The following is a 20,570-nucleotide window of genomic DNA, read 5'->3' as shown; positions in this document are numbered from 1 at the left end:
CCTTCGTGGCTTTCTGCGCCAGCAGCTTGCACGGACATGGTCCAAGGATCTTCGATTCTGAATGGTCTTGTGTCCATACGGTTCGGTGAACTCACAGACCTCTCGCGTCACCCAGTTTCACCAGTGACGCCACTGGGTGCCGGGCCATGGCCACAACCATTATAATAACATACTGGATAGTAATATTAGTCACGTTCCTTCACCTGACAGCTCGCCTACTTTAAATCAATCAAACGGTTCATCTATCCATCAGTCCATTCATACGTGCATCAATCAGTTTATTCCAGTCTTTTTTTCTTTCTCTCTTCCCCCCCCCCCTCTCTCTTTGCAGAACTGAGGGCAATGAGAACAAGGCAGCGCCGCTTGACTGTCCTCGCAGCCTCGGGAAGTCAGCAGTAGTAGAGCACATTTAAGAAATCAAGAAATATACGTGACACAATGCTTGAACATACGAGATATTTTAGCACAATAATAATGATAAGAATGCATAAATGTATACTTACAGTTTTCAGAGGTATGAACATAATGTTAGAACGGTATTTTGGGCAAGACTTACACATATTCATTTGTCGGAGAATGACATATTAAGAAATTTAGGTGTGAGTTTTTTTTAACATTGCGACATCATAGTTACTTTTGCAATGGGACAACAGAAATGCGTCAGGGGTTCTATTCGCGTAATGTGTTTTTGCGGAGAGCTCAAGCGTATACATGTTTGTTAAAAGAAATCATTTATGGCCAATCGTCTCTCATATACAGAAACACTGTGGTCTTCGATCAAACGAGTTCCGTTACGGGCAACACGCTGAACCGTCCATAAGTGTAAGCGGTGTGTGAACCATGAGTATACATTAACAATAATGCGTAGCATTTTCTCTTCCAATGCGAGAAGTTTTTGAGTATTCGACGCTGTGCTGTAGCCCAAAACAAGACCCTACAATGAAGTTTGACTGTACATGTCACGTCTTCTTCGTTATTTGTGAGAGGGAATGTACGCTTAATTCTGCAGCCCATAAGGGAGCGCGGCGCAGCGTATTGGGGATGGGGACGGGGGATGAAAGGTGAGGGGCTAGAGGGGGAAAGGGAGAGTAGGTGTCAGGCAGCATACGTCAGCATCATCCAGGGGCGATGATTCTGTTCATGCGTACGTTATGTTTTCAGCTCATCGCCTTCTCTCTCGCTCGCACACGCACAAGCTATGACGTGCATTTCGTGAAAGCTTCCGTAAGGAGCAGTGCATCGAGAGTTCTTGGAAGTTCACCGAGGGCGCCTAGCCACAACGTCGGCGTCGTCGCCTTTGAGGTCACCTGTTTCTTTATTACCGTCCTGGCGCAGTATACGTCAAAGAAAGGTACAAAATGGCCTTGAGTGCCGTGTTCTCTTTCCTACTTTCCACATTGTCGATCGCGCTCGAGTTATCCTTTGTGCAATCCTCGCCCGTTGGCACACAAAGTGAATTTTCGGAACGACGTCTTACCAGCTCGGCCTTTGGGTTCGGACGTTGCACTGCGCAAGAAATTCCGGTGGTTCTTGAGAAAAAGAAGAAAAAGTAGGTGAGTAAGACGAGCAGTGCAAAAGCATTTTTCTTTTTCGCACTACAGCAGACGCCGCTTCGACACGGAACGACGATTTAGGCATAAACAATCGAACGGGGTACTTTTTGTTGGTGATAGGGTTTTCTAGCTGGTGGCACCTGGCTCGTTGTGGTTTCGGCTGTGTGTGCGCTGTTGAGCGTCCCTCTTGAATAGCTAAGTGAGAGGCCCAACAGAATTCCTCGCGGTGCCTTTTTGTCGGGGTTGGGCAAGGTGGGGTGGGGTGGGGTGGGTTTTTCTCTTGAGTTACACGAACTACGTTTTGGCAAGTTGAAACACATTTGAATAGCGCGCATTCCTCTTTTTGTCATTTTATAAGAGTTCGGGCAATATTAATATATCATTTGCAAGGAAAACGGGTAATGTTTTCTTGTGCTGAAGCTGTCGTGCTGGTGCACGTATTGAAACTCACTCATTCAGAGTTTATTTTCTGCTTTTCGTAACTGCAGTTCAGGCAGCCATCACAGCGTTCCTTTCTTTTCTTTATCACAGCTGCTAGTGAATGAAAGATATATTCTGAACTGATGTATCTGCATTACCTGAACATTAGGCTGAGAATACAACGGTGACTCAGCAAATGCCACGAGCTTATGAATACGGGTATTTTGCCTCAATTAGGAATGCGTGTGATTTTTCTTTCTTTTTTTAATTCGGGGATAGGACTTCGGGCCTATTTTTAAGTAGTCAGACCGGGGAGATCTCGTTTCTATTATTTTCCTGTCGGGCATGGCAGCCGGGGAGAAACCGGGGCTTTGTTGTTTGGCAGCCCAAAGTTCGGGATTTTTCTCGCTGTAATGGCAACAGCCGTCTTTTTGGGCACAAACATTTTATATAAACAGGCGAAGTCGCTCCCGTGTGCATGAACAGGCAAGCGTGTATAAACGCGCCTAATAGACATTAACGGGACGAAGAACAAAACACACATAGCGCATACTTTGAACTGGTTTACTTGAAACCCGTGTCATCATAAAAAAAAAAAAAAAAACGAAGTTCCTTTTCCGTCGGCTTTACGGAGGTTACACTGATACATTTTTTTTCTTCGCATATCATCTTCGCCTCGATAGCAAGCATTCTCCATTGATTGCAGTTGCAACCGAGAAAAGCACAACTATCAAATTTGAGAGTGTGGGTGCACCTCTTGCAGTGTGCGGTGAGATGCCCGTTGATTCATTCAACAACTCTATTTGCTGTGTTATGACAAATAGAGCTTCTCGACGAGAATGTGACGAATTCTCCTGTCAGGCATGATTGACAAAGTAAAAAAAAAATTCATCAAAAAACCTCTCCTCCGTAGTCGTCACCGCCGCTAGGAGGCGGCTCTCAAAAGTTCAGAGCTGGCAGACCACCTCTGGGCCGTCCGGCAAGCCGAAGATGCCGCCCTAGTCCAAGGACTTCGAGCCGCCACCTGAGGCCACCACAGCAAAAACTGCCGGACTATTCTTTAATAAAGTTTCTTCTTCTTTTTTTTCACAAACAGAGACTGGTCTGGCAATCCCTTCTTCATTTTATCGTCAGGCTTTATTTAACAAAGGAAAAAGAAAGTACCAAAAGCAGTGCACGCAGACAGGCCATGCGAGAGATGGGGTGCTGTTCATTATGTTATCATGCCTTGTGATTGTTGACGTACGTTATATGTTCATTGGTAGCATTTATGCGTCTTATCATGGATGTATCGGGCCTTTAGTGTTCTTGTTGACGTACGTTATATGTTCATTGGTAGCATTTATGCGTCTTCATGGATGTGTCGGGCCTTTAGTGTTCTTGTTGACGTACGTTATATGTTCATTGGTAGCATTTATGCGTCTTATCATGGATGTGTCGGGCCTTTAGTGTTCGAATGTCACAGCTACTGAATTATCCGAATGTCACACTTACCGTTCGCAATGTAGGGCAGCGTCAGCGCTGCATTAATTCGCTGTCGGTGCATTACCGCAGTTTTGCATAGTGGGGGCTTTTTTTTTTTACAGCGAAGCTGTATATGGCTAGGATTCCGTGCATTTTTGTTCTCCGTGAACAAAAGCTGTTATCATCAATGGCTCATACCCCCGTAACCATTAATGCTCCCGTAAGCAAGGAAAAATGCATTGGCTTATAGTCCCGTAAGGCAGAGGCTACAAGCACTGAGCAAATTGAAGCGAATAGTGCTTAAATTCCCTCTAATCACACGTAACACATACAGAACAGTATGTAGAAAACTGTCATCATCGATGCGCATAGCCCCGTGAGCAACAGCTCATACCCCCGAAGGAATGGCTCATGACCCCGTAAGCAAGCATAAAATGCAATGATTCATTGTCCCGTAAGGTTCATGGCTACTCCCATTGCGTGAATTAGCTGCGATGACACTACCCGTGTTGTCGGTGATATCAATGTGGATGTGTCGGTATCTAAAAGGGAGTGGTTTACGCGTTCCGTGTTGCAGGCATATCCTATGCGATGCCACGTCGATCCGGCCCAACCGACCACCCAGCGGCGTACGTGCATCGATCTGACATTGTCAAAGAATGTAGTTGCAGTTGCGAGTGAAATAATTACCACCGATCAAGACAATAAATGAGTGCGCGTGCCTTTCGTCGCGATGACCACCCATGAAGACAATAAACGAGTTCGTACGTTAGTTCAAAATTATGTGTCACCTGCGTGTTGTGTGCTAAACAGCTTCGCTGGTCAACCACTTTCACACGGTTTAATGACTCATGATTTTTAACAGACATCTTCCTCCGCGGCGCTTATCCGAGCACCCTCAAGCACCACACCGACATCTGTTATCCCGCCCACCAGCGTAGGGTAGCCAACCAAACCCTTCACTGGTTAACATCCCTGCCTTCCTATATTCCTCTCTCTCTCGTAACATTCTGTGTTGTCTTTCAAGCTCAAAGCCGTTTCGTTCTAGAACAAGTTTTCTACGGGTCTTTATTACGATAAGGCTAGGAAAGTCGGCGCGCATGGTTCTTTCTGTGAGATTCTATGATAACAGCCGTGATTCCGTCATCATGTAGGACGTTTATGTACAGGGAAGCCACGTCTATCTACTAAAGAGAAAGGAACCATCCAGGTTTAGAAGTCTGGAAATTTCCTCCAAGAAATGGTTCGCGTCTTTTAAGACGAGAAGGGTGGATTCCAGGAATGTTCCTAATAATAGGTGCTCAAATACGAGCGGCGAGAAGTCAGTGTGTAAGTTGACCAAACAACGCACTGCTACCAAACGCGCGGTGCCCCTCTGCGAAAAGAACAGAGTGTCTAGAGAGAGAGGGAGGGGGGGTGGAAAGGTGGAGAACGAAACAGACGTCATTGATGTTCAAGTTTTCTGCGCGCCGAGTAACAATCCACCATTGACCTTTCTCGAGGGGAAGCGAACTTCGCCGAAGTCCTAAAAAAACGTCGCAAATTCCCTATTTTCTATGGTCGCCGGTAAATGAAAAGGGGCCCCCGCTTCACGCCCCCCCCCCCGCCCCTCTCCCATTTAGCCCCCCGCATACTGACCGCCGCTTTCCCGTACCTTCTCTTGTGCGGTTGGGGTGTCCTCGCGGGGAGACAGCACACCTTGCCCGCCTTTCCTCTCCCCCAACTCTCTCTCTCCGCCTTCTCGCTGTTCAACTGCGCACGCCGATTGGCGTCGCAGAGGACAGCGCCGGCACTTTCTACCGCTCGAACCGCCACTCGTCGTCCAACCATCGCGCAACGTAAAGCACGACCCCGCGCAGGCTTTCTTCTTCGCAACCCATACCGACTGCGTGCGGTAAGAATTTTTTTGTAGCATATTACGATGATTTTACGACGTAGCAGAGCAAATATCGGAACACAGACAGGAATGTAAGTGGCGCGACGCGAACGCTGAGTTTTGCAACCGGAAATTTATACAGACGCGAGACGAATACGTATCGCTCCGCGATAAAAACCTTCGGTTGAAAGACGGGCGCCTTCTAGTCCTGTCTGTGTCCGGTCGCTGCGCTGCTGCATCGCACGTAATTCAAAGCGCTCAGTTGTATATTCTTGTTCTTTAAGCCTGCAATGCCCAATTTATCGTATATGATACGCTGAGTTCGTACTTGAAACTTGTGATTTAATTGAGGGAGAAAAGCCCCAGGTCGCGGGATTGAATCCCTGCCGCGGCGGCCGCATTTCGATGGAGCCCCCCCACTCCCCCTGCTCGCCCCCCCCCTCCCCAATATGGCGTACCTCATAGTCATTGTATGTATAATTTTGGCACGTAGAACCCAAGAAGTTATATTATTTAATGATAATGTAGTACTTAGCCCATATAATAGCGCTATTGACGTGGTGGAGAGCTTAAATAATTGATGTAGTATAATTAGGCTTAACTCGCATAATGTACCATTGTCGTTCTTTCTTTCAAAATATACTTGATGTAGAACTGCGTTTGTGCATTACGAGGTCATGCTGGCGACAGCGCGCATTCTTCTGCTCATTTATATCGCCATACTGCTCGCCGCGGTTGCTCAATGGTCGTGGCGTAGCGCCGCTGAGCACGAGGTCGCGAGTTCGATCCCTGCCGCGGCGGCTCCATTCCATGGAGGCTGAGTGCAAAAAAAAAAACGATCTTGTAATTAAAAAAAAAAAACATATGGTCGAAATTATCTGGAGTCCCCCCGCTGCGGCGTGCCTCACACCACATCGCGGCTTTGGCGCGTAGAATCGAAGAAATTAGACAGCTTTAGATTAGGGGCCTTTAGATTTAGATTAGATTAGGGCATTTAGATTAGATTAGCCCTTTGCGTACCCTTATCTAAAACTCTCTATTACTTACCTACTCATCGCCGCACTGCGGATTGAGTACGGCCTGCGACCGGGGTCGTGCGAAAAGATATACGATTCCCGTTCTGCCGCGCGTGCAGGTGTGTGCGGCGACCAGCCGTTCCAGCACCATGCTTCCCTCCCACCTACTGCTCGCCCTGCTGCTGCTGACGTCGCTGACGACGCTGCCTGCACCGGCGGACGGAACCTTCGGCGTCTTCGGCGGCGGCTCCCTGGGCTCGCTGGTGCTTCCGGCCGCGCTGATTGGCCTGCCGTTCGGCCCGCTAGCGCTGGGCATCGGGGCGGTCGGCATCAAGATCGCCCTCTTCAGCCGGATCATCGCCTTCCTGGCCGGCCTCGTCCGGAACCGGGGCCCGCGGCGCGGCATCAGCGTCAGGAAGGAGTTCCTCCACATTCCGGCCAGGGACCTGCAGCGCGTTCACCAGGCGCCCGTCGTGCTGCCTCCGGTGCCCCGAACGTTGGAACACGCGTTCAGCCTGCCCTCGCACCAGCCCTATGGCGACGCGGCTGGTAGACTTCAGGCGGCGTTCGCCAGGGGTCCGGCGTCTCCGTTCCAGGTGAGCGAGCCGGAAGAAAGCTGCGCCGTAACTGAAACCTACGACGTTTGAGACGTTCCTGGTGCTTTTGGCACATCTTTCTGTAAAGTGTTCCGTTTCTCAGTCAAGATGCCGTTTCGTGTGCTGGCTTTGCATCGCGCCGTTTCGCATCCTATCGCGGCGTAACAGGCGTAAACCAAATATATAGCCCAGCAGCAAGTAGGGATGCGCTACATTTCTTCTGTAGCGTGCCTTGCCTTGTGTTCTGACACTCTCGTCACTGCTCCTAGTGTTACAGTGTCACCGTCCCATCCTACGTCACACAGTGTAGAGTCCCTGTCTCTCCCGTCCCTGTACGCCGTCACTGTTATACACAGTGACGGTTCTGATAACGCACACTGTGATTGGACGTTCGCATGTAACATGTGCAGCGCGCTCCGATTGTGTACCTCAAGCTGAGTGCACCTCAATTAGGTGATGCTTTAATCCTGCGCTATATTTCCTCTGCGCCTTTTTTCGATGCGTAAGCATTTCTATGCTTACCAAACGAGGCAACCCGTCCGTCCGTCACGTTAAGACTATCGCTTTCAAGATGAGACCAGCAGCAGCGAGCGAATTGACCTTCGTGCTGCCTCTCGCTTCAACGCGAACTAAAGGGCGAGAACAGAGCGCACACGTTCTTGTTGTTCTTTACATTTATGTTCTTATTTTTTTCATCCCTTAGTCGTCCGAGTTTATTTTTGATTATTTGTATAGTCGCCCTTTCTATGGCCAACCATATATTTTGCGCGTATAATATGCACCAAAAATTTAGCAGAAAGTTAACAGTAATATCGGACAACAACATGCGAGTATCGCCTTGAGGTGTGGCTTCCCGACAGTGCAAATTTTGCCTTAATGTGTGGTTTCACGGCATTGCGCACTGAGCTGCCGTGAAGCTACATTTTAACTGCTTGTTTTTTTCATGCTGTTGGCCCTGTGTCAGCTCATCCGCGCAATTATAGTTCCACTGTGGGGCGAATGGTTCTCCCAGCGATGACCACTATATCCATGTCTTGCAACAGCGCACTCTGGCATATACTCCCAAATTTGTTAAAGGAGCACTGACACAAAAATTTGAAGTGGAGATAACTTGCGAGATCGATTTAGTTGGTCACACACACATCGTCTATAAAATATCAGCGGCGAATATCGCTTAGAACATACTTAAAATCAATTTTAAAGTACGTGCGCGCAGCCAACCGCAAAACAGAGCACCTCGCGACATTGACATCAACCGGGATTGTAAATAGCCAAGAAAACGCTACGTCATGTGGCTATGTCACGAATTTTCGTTGGCTGCCATGCGGCTTACATGTGCTCTTCTCCTCTGTTGTTGCTTGTTCTAGCTGTTGTACTTGTAGTGGGACGCTCTCCGTGTCGCTGCAACTGCAGTTTTTGTCGTGTCCATCGGGATATTTCCCACACTATCAGCTTGACTGCGCTGCCACAAGGTTCAACGCCGATTTTTTGTGTCTTACCATTGATTGTGGCTGATGCGAGGGTTTTGTTGAGGTTCGTCCTCGCCATCGCCGGCCGCAATATCTGAGTCGCTAAGTGATTGGCCACGTCTAAAGCGCGATACACATGGTGCGATTTTCCGTGCGATCTGTAGTACGGCGCGTCGTGTGCGACTTGCCGCATACGGCGATTCGGGACACATGGTACGAATGAGCGAGCGGCGGGTAGCTCCGCCCAGAACCGGCGCCCCTGCGTGGAAGTTCGGAATGTTGCGTAACTTCGAACAGAAAGTGAAAGCAACCGTATTTGCACAGCTATCTTGTTTGAAACAAACGATGACAATATAAACACGTCTATGCGAGCACTGTAGACGTGTTTCCGCAAGGCCGCGTTAGCAGTATCGGATCCGTTGACAGCCGCCGATGGCCAGGAGCCGGCAGGCATAGCTCGCTGGGCCATCGAATCCGACACCGGTTGCGCTTGTGACACGATCGCTTGCAGCTCGTATAACGAAGCGCCTATGTTAGTCGGCACAACGTGTACACAGTAATGTCACGCTTAAATTGCAGCACATTTGATTTCATTGGCGCCGACAGAAACGAACGAGCATGCCAAGCGAGCTTGAGATCGCTGGGAGACGATGTAGGCCTATAGCTCGCCGGCCGTCTATCCGGGGCCGAGGGTGCTTGCGATGCGTCCGCAGCTCGTAATAAAGCGCCTAAATTCGCCAGCACAATCAATGTCTGAACATTTATGTTTCTCTTAAGTGAAAATACGGTTAGTTTTCCCGGTGCCGTTAGTAGCGATACGTAAACAGGCCAGTCAGGCGAGCCGCTTCGTGTACAGACGATTGCTGGCGCGTCTGCGCTTACCGTGTCCGAGTAGAAATCACGCCAACGATTTACTATTTCGCACAACGTTTTATAACTCACACTCTTTCGAGGTCACTTTATTCTAGAAGTTATTTCGTGTCAGAAACAAATTGTAGCCCATTTATATGCCGCCGTCAGCGGCGAAAGAGGCCCGCGTTTCGACCAGGGAGAGAAAAGAAACCAGTCGGAGCTAGGGTGGCTCACCCTATCGGAGCGGTGAGGTGCCCGCTCGCCGGCCCCACCCCGCCGGGTCTACCACGTGGCCATGACGTTCACGCTACCGGCGCTGTCATTGGCTGCGGTCGTCCGACCGATGCGGCAGTCGCACGACAATATTCAGCAAGTTGGGCGCGCACGCTGGCTGCGCGTCAGAGCATACGTCATGGCTTTTTGCGAACACGTGACCACTTTGTTTACATTCCCGTTGGTTCCGTCTCGTTGCTCTCTGGAACCGAAACTTCGACTGGTCGCTACAAAAAAGACTGCAAATAATTACCTGTCGCGCTCTGAAGTAAATGAGGTTTCGTGCCGTGATTATTGGGTCATTAACTACTTATTAAAGCAGAAAGAACCACGTGGATTTTTTTGGTGTCAGTACTCCTTTAATCTGATCACACCGCCGTATCCTATGCCATCATCGAATGCGTTTTCCTTCCCTTGCTACCCTAATGAGTACTCCCGTGACGTCGCGTATGTAATTTTTTACCTATTCACAGATTCAAAAGTGCTGTTCGAGATAAGGGGATAGATATAAAGCGCAGCTATTCATCGTACTGACTATACAACATGGCGGCCTCGATGACGTCATTTCATAGCCCATATAGACTAGCTGTTATTTGTGCCACACATATGACTGGTGCAAGCTTTTATCGTCTTAAGGTAAACGTGGTTGGTTTAAAGATGATCCAGCAAAAGGCTGCTCGAGTTATCTCGGCAGGTTATATATATATATATATATGTATATATATATATATTTATAGATTCCTCACGCATGTGCTTAATCAATCGATTGATTGCACTTTGTTTTTCTTGTGTATCGGTAAGCTGACAAACTTGAAATTATTTGCCATACGTGTCCGAGCCCAATATTATTTTGTTCCTTCATTCATTCGATTCTTTAATAACGTTCTGATGGGTTGGCGGGACATGTCGATACCATCCAAAAGCCTCAGCATAGTGGCAAGCACCTATCTTACCGAATATGCTGGGTGGAGTGGCTTAAAAACATCACCAATAATTTGCTTTTCGGCATAGTATTGGTAGCAAGCAGCGCTATCGGCCGCATTCGTAAGTGGCATCTCGAGTTATGATTAGGGGTCTGTTTTCATAAAAGGGTACAGATAATGGTCGCGCCCGGTTACCCGGCTACTACACGTGGTGAAGGGAAAAAGAACGATAAAGAGGAGGGTAGCCAGTGTAAGCACAAACCTGCAGATGAATGTTTACTCACCTGTAGTGCCAAGAGCTCGTGCAGTCCAGTTGTATTGAAGAAGCGCATTAATGCTTTCGTGGCCTTGTGCATACCCGTGTTCTTCGGCTGAGGTCCCGGGATCTTTGCTTATGTGGTCTAAACAGCTGGGACTATTGTACGCAGAGCGTATCGTCGAAAGTCGAATGACAGACAGTGACAGGTAATGCGCTGTATTACATCCGCTCATCTCTTTCCTACACAACGCAGAAAGGTCGGTAACCATAGTCAGGGTCCCAGGATCTTTGCTTGCGTAGTCTAAGCGGCAGGGACTAGTACGCAGAGCGTATCGTCGAAAGTCTAATGAGAGGCAGTGAGAGATAATGAGCTCGACAGTTGCATTACATCCGCTCATCTCTTTGGGAGATAACCCAGAAAGTTCGATAACCAGAGTCACTCACATATGTGCAGGCGCCCGTCCCGCAGTCGTTCGTGTTCTCTGGGCCGCCGAATTTCGTGCCTCCACCGCCGCCGCTCCATTTCGTGGTCCCACCGCGACTAGCCGCGGTCCGACCGGAGCCGACGCAAGGCGTGTCGCCGGACAAGCTCCTTCACGGCGCACAGCCGCCTACCGGTGGCACCTTCGACCAGATACTGCGCATCGCCCAGTCGCCGGCCGTGTCCACCATCGTGAGCAACAACCCGGACCTGGTGGTCAAGTTCATCCAAGGAATCGCCGGTTCGAAACCGCTGCAGACGCCCATCGGAACGGCGCACAGCAACGCGGGCCTGACGGGCAGCAAAGTGGGCGGCGGCGACATCGAGGCCCTCCTCAACTTCGTGCGCCAGGACCCGAACCTCGTGCGAAACATCGTGAGGGCGGACCCGGGATTCGTGCCCAGCCTCGTGGACAACCTCCTGGGTATATCGGGCCAGGTAAAGGAGCCGACACCCGCGCCGCCGGCCAATTTTTCTGGCTTCGACTTCAAGCAACCGATCAACGACACAGTGGCGGGATCCCCGGACGTTCCAGCTAACGTTCCCGTCGACGGGAAACAAGCCGAAGCCCCCGTTCTGCCGTCGGCAGCGCCCAAGACGGCGGCCATTCCGCCAGCTTCTTCCCCGGGAGTTTACTCAATTCAGCGCTACCCGCAAGCGGTCTACCCCGTTCCCAACTACGGGCAGTCACCGCATGCCCCCTTCGGGTATCCTGTCGTATTCGGCCTACCTCAGCTGCCCGTTGTGTACCCCCGTTTTCCTTGGTCAACTATGACGCCTCAGCAACTTTCACATGCGTTGAAGCTGGCAGCTTATCCAAGTCGCGCCTCGGTGAAAAAGCACGGCACCACCGCTCGTCCCGACAAGCAACAACCGACCGTCCAGGAGTCGGGATCCGTTAGGAAGGACAAGCCTAAAGCATTGCCCCCAACGGTCGTCAGCACGAAGAAACCGGAAAAGTCCACCATCGAAGCATACGGATCTGTTCGGAAAGGCACACCCAAGGCATCGTATAAAACGGACACAACGACCCAGCGGCCTGCCGTCCTAGAGTCCTATGGACTGATTCGTAAAGACAAGCCTAAGATGACGTCCTCATCTCCCGCAACAACGCAAAGACCGAAGCAACCCGTCGCCCAAGCGTATGCGCCCGTTCGGAAAGCCAAGCCTGAGACGTCAAATCAAAAGGTTCAACCTGTACAACCGGCCATCCCGGCTTACGGATCAACCAAGGCCAAGCCTAAGCCGTCCTATCAAAGCGAGGTCGTGACCGAGGTTCCCACCATCCAACAATATGGGGCACCCAGAAGTGACAAACCGAAGGCCCCCCACGTAACCAGCACTGGTCCGGTTGAACCAGCGGATAAGGGCGCCGCAGTTGTCGCCGAGAAGCCGGTCATCGAGCAAGATTTGCCTGTCGCGAAGGAAACGAAGGGCGACGTGTACACCACGGCCAACCAGGGCCAAGGGAGCTCGCCCACAGCCGATGGGATCGATAGGCCCGCCGTGAAGGAAATGGCTCCACCACCCGCCGTCAGGCCGGTCTACGTGCCTGCCACGGGTAAGTTCCGGTTCGATAAGGGCCGTAAGGGCGGCCCTGAGGAGAACGCGGCAGGTTTCCCTGCTTCCCTGTTCGACCCGACGGCCTTCGGCGACCAGGACACGAAGGACAGGTGAGGAACATCTACGCTGGCTAGTAGTGTGCTCTTAATTTGCCGCAACATGTCCAGTTTTTACTATGGAGGCGGGTGCAATAATTATTCCTTAAACTCGATTACTCGAAGAAGTGGTTAACTACTTGCACTATAAAGCAACACGCATGATTGACTAACTCGCTAAATAAGTTTTTAGGTTATTGCTTTACGGACGGCCCATTTTGAAATTTGCGAATTGTAGCCGTTGTGACTGCAAGGAATGCGTCCACTCGGAACGAATTCTGAGTATGGGTCTGGTTTCGAGGTATGCGTCGTCATACTTGCGGTAAAGATACACTGTTGTTCTAGTCACTTTATTAACAAAAAGTAATTTTTTTGTGTGCATTAAAGCAAAAAATTGCTGCAATGATAACGTATTGCGTCGCACACTTGCGGCATATGTAGCTCTAAACTGATGTCATCTCGAGAATTTGTTCCAGGTTGGTACGCCTTACGAACTCGCCGACTGCAATTCGCAAGTTGCAGTATGTTCCGTAATATAATGAGCTAAAAACTAGTAAACTATTGATAATATTCTACTGCTAGCATGAGTATTGCTGGTAGAGTATTGCCGGTAGGAATATTGCTAGTGGAAGTATATTTCTATTGGAAGGTTTGCAGTAAAGTGTTGCTGGCGAAGTAACTTAGTCGACTAATGTGAGGCTTTGCGGTAGCTCCGCTTATAAGGAAGCTCTCGGTGTAGTGACCATTTCGCGCAAATACCGAAAGGTTCTTTTTTTTTTAATTGTTATTGTAACCACGTCTTCCCGCCGCATTTCTCCATCGGTGCGCGGGCAGCCAGAGCACCGGACCGGCCAAGGCGAGAGTCCGTCGGGACAGCCCCGACACGACAACGGCCCCGTCGGACTTCTCACGCACCTACGGCGGTCGCAAGTGCGTCTTCAAGATGATCTGCTTCATCGGCGCCAACGACCACACGTACGGTCGTTACGGTGAGAGAGCCTCCGTCTTCATCAGGTACATCGTCCGTTTCATGGCCCCTTACATCATCAGGTACACTCGTGCTTGCCATGGGATCGCCACTGTTGCTACAGGACACTAAAGATAGATAGATAGATAGATAGATAGATAGATAGATAGATAGATAGATAGATAGATAGATAGATAGATAGATAGATAGATAGATAGATAGATAGATAGATAGATAGATAGATAGATAGAGAGAGAGAGAGAGAGAGAGAGAGTTAAGCTGAGCTGCATTAGCGAATTGCCCTTCTAAAATAACGCAAAGGGATCATTTGGCACCGTGGGTGAGAATGAGCCAGAATTAAATGTCTCAGAAATGCTAGACGGTTGGCCCGACTCCTACTTGATGGTGGTGGTGGTGGTGATGTTGAAGCAGGCCACCACCACCACCACCTACTTGAAGTTGCCGCGCCAGCTCGCTGTGACGTCACGGATTCCGATGGCCTCAGTTAGGGCCTAGTTTTGAAGTTTCGAGATGCAAGCGGATTAGTTGCGCGAAAACGCAAATTCTGTTTCGGTATTGCTCTGGTACCCAAGAAGCTTGCGTCTCCTCGTCTAAATTTCTTTAACTTTTTTTCTTTATTGGTTGAGACTGACTACGTTGTACTATAAGAGAGCCAAGGACTAAGCTTAGCAAGCTTGAAGAACTTTTACAAAGCCACAGTGGTCCAAGTACAACGTTGAAATCCGTGACATCGCACCGGCGCCGTGTATTTTGGTGCGCAAATTAAAAAAACTTTGGCCTTAATTTTCTCTTCCGATAATCAACCTAACGCTCAATTAGCGAAAATTGAGTATTTATTTATTTATTTATTCATATACCCTAAAGGCCCATTCGGGCGTTACAAAGGGGGGGGGGGAGCCAGTTACATTTACAAACGTGTAAAAAAAAAAAGAACATTGGTAATACACAGTGACATAATTATATACAGAAAGAATAACATACGCAAGTAAGCACTCAAAACAGAAATAATCACACATTTAGAAAAACCTTCAACTTGCTAACAAAAACATCATGGTTAATGACAGATACAATGTCCCTCGGTAGTTTATTCCAATGATATATTGCCGAAAGTAATGGTGAATGACGGTACAGATTAGTGCGAGCAAAAAGGGGTTGCACTTTAAATGGGTGATCAAAACGTTGAAAAATACTATGAGCTGCACTGATATAAGATTCGCGGAACGGGGATCTACTATGATAAAGCGCGTGAAAATGTGATAACAATGTTATTAGTCGGCGGTTTTGAAGAGAGGGCAATGAAAGTGATTCCTTGATGTCCGTAACACTGTAGTTTCGCGAGTATATTTTTGTGATTTTGTGAGTATTTAAATAATATTTTGTCGAAACTTAAGTAGTGTTTTTCTTTGGTGTCTCGGTAAGTTCATAAATGTACAGACGCTTCTACATCCATTATTACCGTGTTTATTCAACTATAAGGCGAGGTTCCCCTTCCCCCCCCCCCCCTCCGGAATTCTTAGCCTCATAGTCAGCCCCCTCTTTATATGCGAAGCTGATAAATTCAGTCACTGTTTCAATATGGCGGCTGCAGCGTCACATTTTTGGTGACCCGAATTTTAAACGACAGCCCAAATTGTGTCAACTAATCAATTCTGGCAGGGCAGGCAGTACCGTATGTTTTGCACATATAACCCGCAACAAGAATTGGAGAAGTTATAAACCTAAGGACTGGGTGCGGATCATATGCGAATTTCGCCTTGATGTGTGACTTCACGGCAGTGTAAATTTTGCCTTATAATGTGGCCCCACAACAACGCGACCCTTGCTGCCGTGAAGCCACATTATAAGGAGAAATCCGCGCATAACTCCTATTGATTAATCCGATTATTTCGGGGGCTCCCGATTATTCGACATTCCGGGAAATCTCCACCCAGTGTTAATAATCCGTCGGTTAGCTTATATTGCCTTATATTAGTGGACATACTTAAGTTCTTTTTCTCAGGTCCCCTAGCTGGTACTCTCGCCTTATAATCGAATACACATACCCTGTTACGACTTGAAAAAAAATGTTCTCTGCGTCGCAATACGCATTTTTATTGAATTTATAACTAGAGATATTGTTGTTCAAGGACTAGCCATACCACTAAAGTATATTGAAAATTAGTTCTGCAGCTTCATGTTGAAATTTCGCGCGAACATCGGTCTAGCCACGTAAGGTTATTCATCAGCAAGCTTTGCAAGTCAGTATCCTCTGCCATGCTGCCACTGGTGGCACTGTCCCATGTATTAGCATGCCAGACGACACTTGTGGTTAAACGCTCGGGAATATGGACGATGAAGACCGCAACATTGAAGCTACCATAACGAGAACTTATGACCGCACGTGTTGAGGGTGTCTCGGCTACTAATTAATGCTCCCAATTATTACGCAGTGTTGAGCAGAGTTGTCGCACCAGCCCTGACCTATCTTGTTGAATGAATTCCAACCTCTCTCTCTCTCTCGATTACGCAGTGCCAGAAAAACTATAAATCTGCACCTGTGCATGCGGTTCGTGTGCAAGAAGATGCTTCCCGTCAGGTTCCCTCCCACTTAACGCTTCATGAGTATGTATTGAGAACAGGCAATAAAGCAGCAGTAAACATTGTTGTACTAAGAAAAAAAAAATTACACAGATATAGACAGAAAATGCAAAAACGATATTCAATATATGAAGTCGACAAATGTGAAACTTAATGAATAATTAAGCTTACGAAAACGGTTCTTTTTAAAATGTGCTAAGTGAGTAAGAGTGTTTAAAGTAAGATGGCGGCGCATGCTGGGAAATAAGCGGCACACCGACTGTAACTTGTTCGTAGTACGGCAATACATAAAAAAAAAAAAATCTAATTGAAACAATCTTGAGGGAACACTACTCGTGCAACTACAAAAAAAAAAAAAAAATACGTATCTGATTATACCATAAGATTCTCCTGTGTAAGCCGTCGCTCTTCTTTTGTTCCATTGACGTTCACAGTGCTGCCCTAATGTAGCGCACTTTGTCTAATCTGTACATCCCGTGTACTGTCAAGGTCTGGAGTGCTTTAGGATAAGATATGGTCGACTCTTCTCTAACCCACGGCGTCCTAACACTGTACTTAGCTCCCTTTACTACAGCGACATTCTACTGAGTGAACGTGATCCTAATCGGAAATGTTAGGTGTACAGATCTATTTCACGACTAGTTTCACAATGCCACTGCCGTAAATCATGCCGAGTAGTAGTAGCAGCAGTTATTCGCGGGTCGGAAATAGACTACAGCCAGAAGCGTCTTGTGTTTGTGCCAAGACGAACCCGCTTACCCGTCGAGCTAACCCGCCGCAGTAGCTTAGTGGCTGTGGCGTTGCGTTGGTCAGATCGAGGCCGTGGCTTCGATTCCGCGCCGCTGGAAAACCCTAGAGTTTGGCAGGGTGACGATTTGGGCGATATAGAACAGTTCAGTCATGCTGGCAATCAGTGCCACTAAGCAAAACGAGGTACAAAAAAAGAAAAAAAAAGATCACCGCCAATCCACTTATTTGGAGGTGGTTGGTCAGCGAAGCTGTAGATTTGTGGCGCCTAATTTAGGGCAACCATGTCAAACAACGATCCCATGGTGTGCGCCCATTTGAGCATATGTCTCCGAAGACTCTGGAGCGTTTGATGCACGTCTGTGAGGACGACGTTAATGATTTGACTTTTAATGCCAAATTGACCACCTCCGTGAGCGAGGTGCCTTATGCTCATGAATTGGATTCTGGGAGCAACCAGACGCTCTTCCACGACGTTCCACTTTGGCAAATGTTCCGGGATCAGACGGTATGCGTATTCGTGCGCCTTTGCGAGCAAGAACACTTTGCCTCTTTGCACGTGGCGGAATATTTGGCGCTTGTCGTATCTGCGTATCGAAACGGCTCCCCTAACACTTCTAGTGCCCGCGATCTCCTTGCTTCGTCTCTGTCGTTTGCGACCGGCGACAGATCGTTCTCGAACCACAAGCGATCGCACACGTTACACGTGAGTTCGAACGCTTGGTCCAGAAACAGCCTTTTGAACTTCGAATTGGCCCCGTTAAAGTTTGAAGCGCCTCTTTCGACAGTCCTAGCCGTGCGTGGCCTACCCATGGAACACTCTTGCAAGACTTACTAATCCACACCTGTGTATACGTGGTTTGTAAGCTTTGCTGACCAACCACCTACACAGGAGTTGAGCACCGTGAAGGTGGTTAGGCAGCTTTGCTGACCGACCGCCTTCAAGGGAGTAGCCTTTGCCTTACGGGGGTATGAGCCATTGCTGTGCCCTGTACTGCCGCCGGGATCGGCCCACCACTGTTCTTTGTCGACGTTAAGCCAAAGAAATCCCCGGATCCTAGCCATGGACAGCTTCGCTGTGCAGATTTCTTTCTCCTTTTTTTCTTCTTATCTTAGGAAGAGAGAAAACGGAGTGGGGAGCTAACTGTTTATTGCCTTTAAGCTTCAGTCTGTGTTGGCCTAACGCGCTTGACGTAGCTCGGTTTTAAGAGTCTGAATATCGACATCCTCGGTTCCCGCGATTCATCTCGCGCATTGCATAAGGAATGTCCTTGACACGGAAATACGTGTGTGGAACGATTTTTTTTTTCAAATTCCGGCTTCGTCAGAATGCGGCCGGATACCGCACACGTGACCTCGGCGTCAGCAGCGGAACGCCTTAACCACCACGGCACGTCAATCGCGAGACTTAACTGAACAATTCAAGAGTGGTTAACTTCATTATTTTTTTTTTTTTAGTTTCGTTCTTTCCTTGGTTTTCAGTGTGTCAGTTTTTCGGAAAGTCGTTGCAATATCATCTGTCTTTATTACTATTTTTTTTACACTATAACAAAGTAAATGTGCACAATACACCTGAACGTCGCTCCCTCCCCGACATAACCAAAAAAATAGAGAGATAGAGAGAGAAGCAGAACTTCCCTAACGCTATATTCTCAGATACGTGGACAGCCTGATGAGCTCCAGCGACGTGGCGGCCGACTACAGCCGCGCGTACGAAGTGGGCCGAACGCACGGCGGCGAAGGCTGCCGCATCAAGTACAACAGCTGCCCAATGACGGTCGTCGACCTGGTCAGCCTGTCGGCGAACTTCGGGTGAAGCCTCGGCGCGCTGCGGCGAGAACCGCGGTCCAGGCCATACGACGCTGCAGACTGTGTGCGGACCGGTCTCTGGGACCCGAGATGCAGTCTTCCACAGCGAGCAGCGTTTGGCAGGGGCGCCTACGTCGCGGTGACTCGTAGAGGCCGTACGGAGCTGGCCAACCTGTCGCGTTTTGGCAACCTCCTGTGATAACAGTTGTTCGTGTTATGTTGTAAAAAAAAAAAAAGTGACTCTATGCGTGAGATGTAGCTTTTGTGGCGGAAACTGTGGCGTAATTTCTTGCTTCCAACATTTATTCCTGTTGGAAATGACTTATCGGCAACCGCGCGAAACCTCGTACACTCTGTATGTAGCGGCATGTTTTCGATAATGTCTTTTTTTTTTGTTCTTGTGTAGCATTTGATACACTACTTCGTATTTATTAGCTCGTCGGCGCCACTGTGTCACGCCAGCACGTGCGGAACTTTGCGGTTTCATGTGTTTGTATATAGCGTTAATAAAGAATATTCCAACCTATATGTCTATTCAGCTTTCGTGTCGGAAGCATGTGTAGTGTCACGTGTCCCGGCTCGGTGTCAAACGTATACGGGGTCGCGCAGCATTCGAAGGATGACTTATGCGGTAACTCGTTCACAGCCCAAAGACCTGATGTTGGCGTGAAAGGCGTTCGACAACTATTGCGCGGCACACGAGTCAAGACTTGGCGCTCGTTCGACGTCTACCACAGTCGTCATATTTTAAACGTGCACACTGCGCTTAAACAGCTGGGCAAGTTGCTCAACCAAAGCGAATGTTGTCACGTGACTAAGGTTGTCACGTGCCAAGTTGGTTAGCTGGCAAAAACACATTGAATTCTGGGGTTTTGCGTGCCAAAACCATTATCTGATTGTGAGGCGCGCCATAGTGAGAAACTCCGGATTAATTTGGACCACCTCGAGTTGTTTGACGTGCACCTAAATCACTGACAGAGGGGATCTTTAACGTGCCTCCCCCCATTGCACGAAACACGTTCTTTTTTTTTTTTTTGCATGTAGCCCTCACCGAAATGCGGTCGGCGCTGCCGGGATTTGAACCCGCGACCTCGTGCTTAGCAGAGCAGCACCATAGCCGCGAAGCTACAGCGCGAAGGCACTTCATCTGCATTAAATTGAGGGGCTGCAGGCGCAGCCAGCTGTAAAGAATTTGTTTGACCACTGATTGCTTACTTTACGAACACGAAAGCATTTGCAACATGCACAAAATTTCCCTAGCTGTTACACGAAGTTGAGCGCTATTCAGCCTCATATCAACTGCAACATCTACCTACGTGCCTTGTTCCTTTGGAAGCAGGAGCCAGTACAGCTGCTGCTGTTTAGGTTGAAGCACAGGGCTATTTTTGTAACGTCTTCGATGTAAAGCTGCGCGAGTTGGCGACCGAAGATAAGGCGAAAAAAGAAAGTTTCGGAAAGCAGCGGAGCATTCTCGTGATTTATTATTATTATTATTGTTGTTGTTGTTGGCGTCCCGTTTGAAACTGGGTGGAGACGAGAATTCATCTAGCCTGCTTGATTTAATCACGTCTCGCTACATCTACCGCTATCTAGCCTTTTGTCTATCTGA

The 20,570-nt window shown here is 48.5% G+C and overlaps 1 protein-coding gene across 1 annotated transcript; it reads left to right on the top strand.

Annotated features, from left to right (window-relative positions):
- Positions 1-5,879: 5,879 nt before the first annotated feature.
- Positions 5,880-20,286, top strand: LOC126533463 (uncharacterized). Its single transcript, XM_050180633.3, has 4 exons — positions 5,880-6,925; positions 11,156-12,855; positions 13,675-13,854; positions 18,809-20,286. The coding sequence occupies exons 1-4, from the start codon at positions 6,479-6,481 to the stop codon at positions 18,966-18,968; spliced, it is 2,487 nt and encodes an 828-aa protein (XP_050036590.1). The 5' UTR covers positions 5,880-6,478; the 3' UTR covers positions 18,969-20,286.
- Positions 20,287-20,570: the final 284 nt, after the last annotated feature.

Source organism: Dermacentor andersoni, chromosome 7 (genome assembly GCF_023375885.2).
Source record: "Dermacentor andersoni chromosome 7, qqDerAnde1_hic_scaffold, whole genome shotgun sequence".
Lineage (NCBI taxonomy): Eukaryota > Metazoa > Arthropoda > Arachnida > Ixodida > Ixodidae > Dermacentor > Dermacentor andersoni.
Note: the sequence above shows the minus strand (reverse complement) of the source record. Positions and strands in the feature narration are given on the sequence as shown.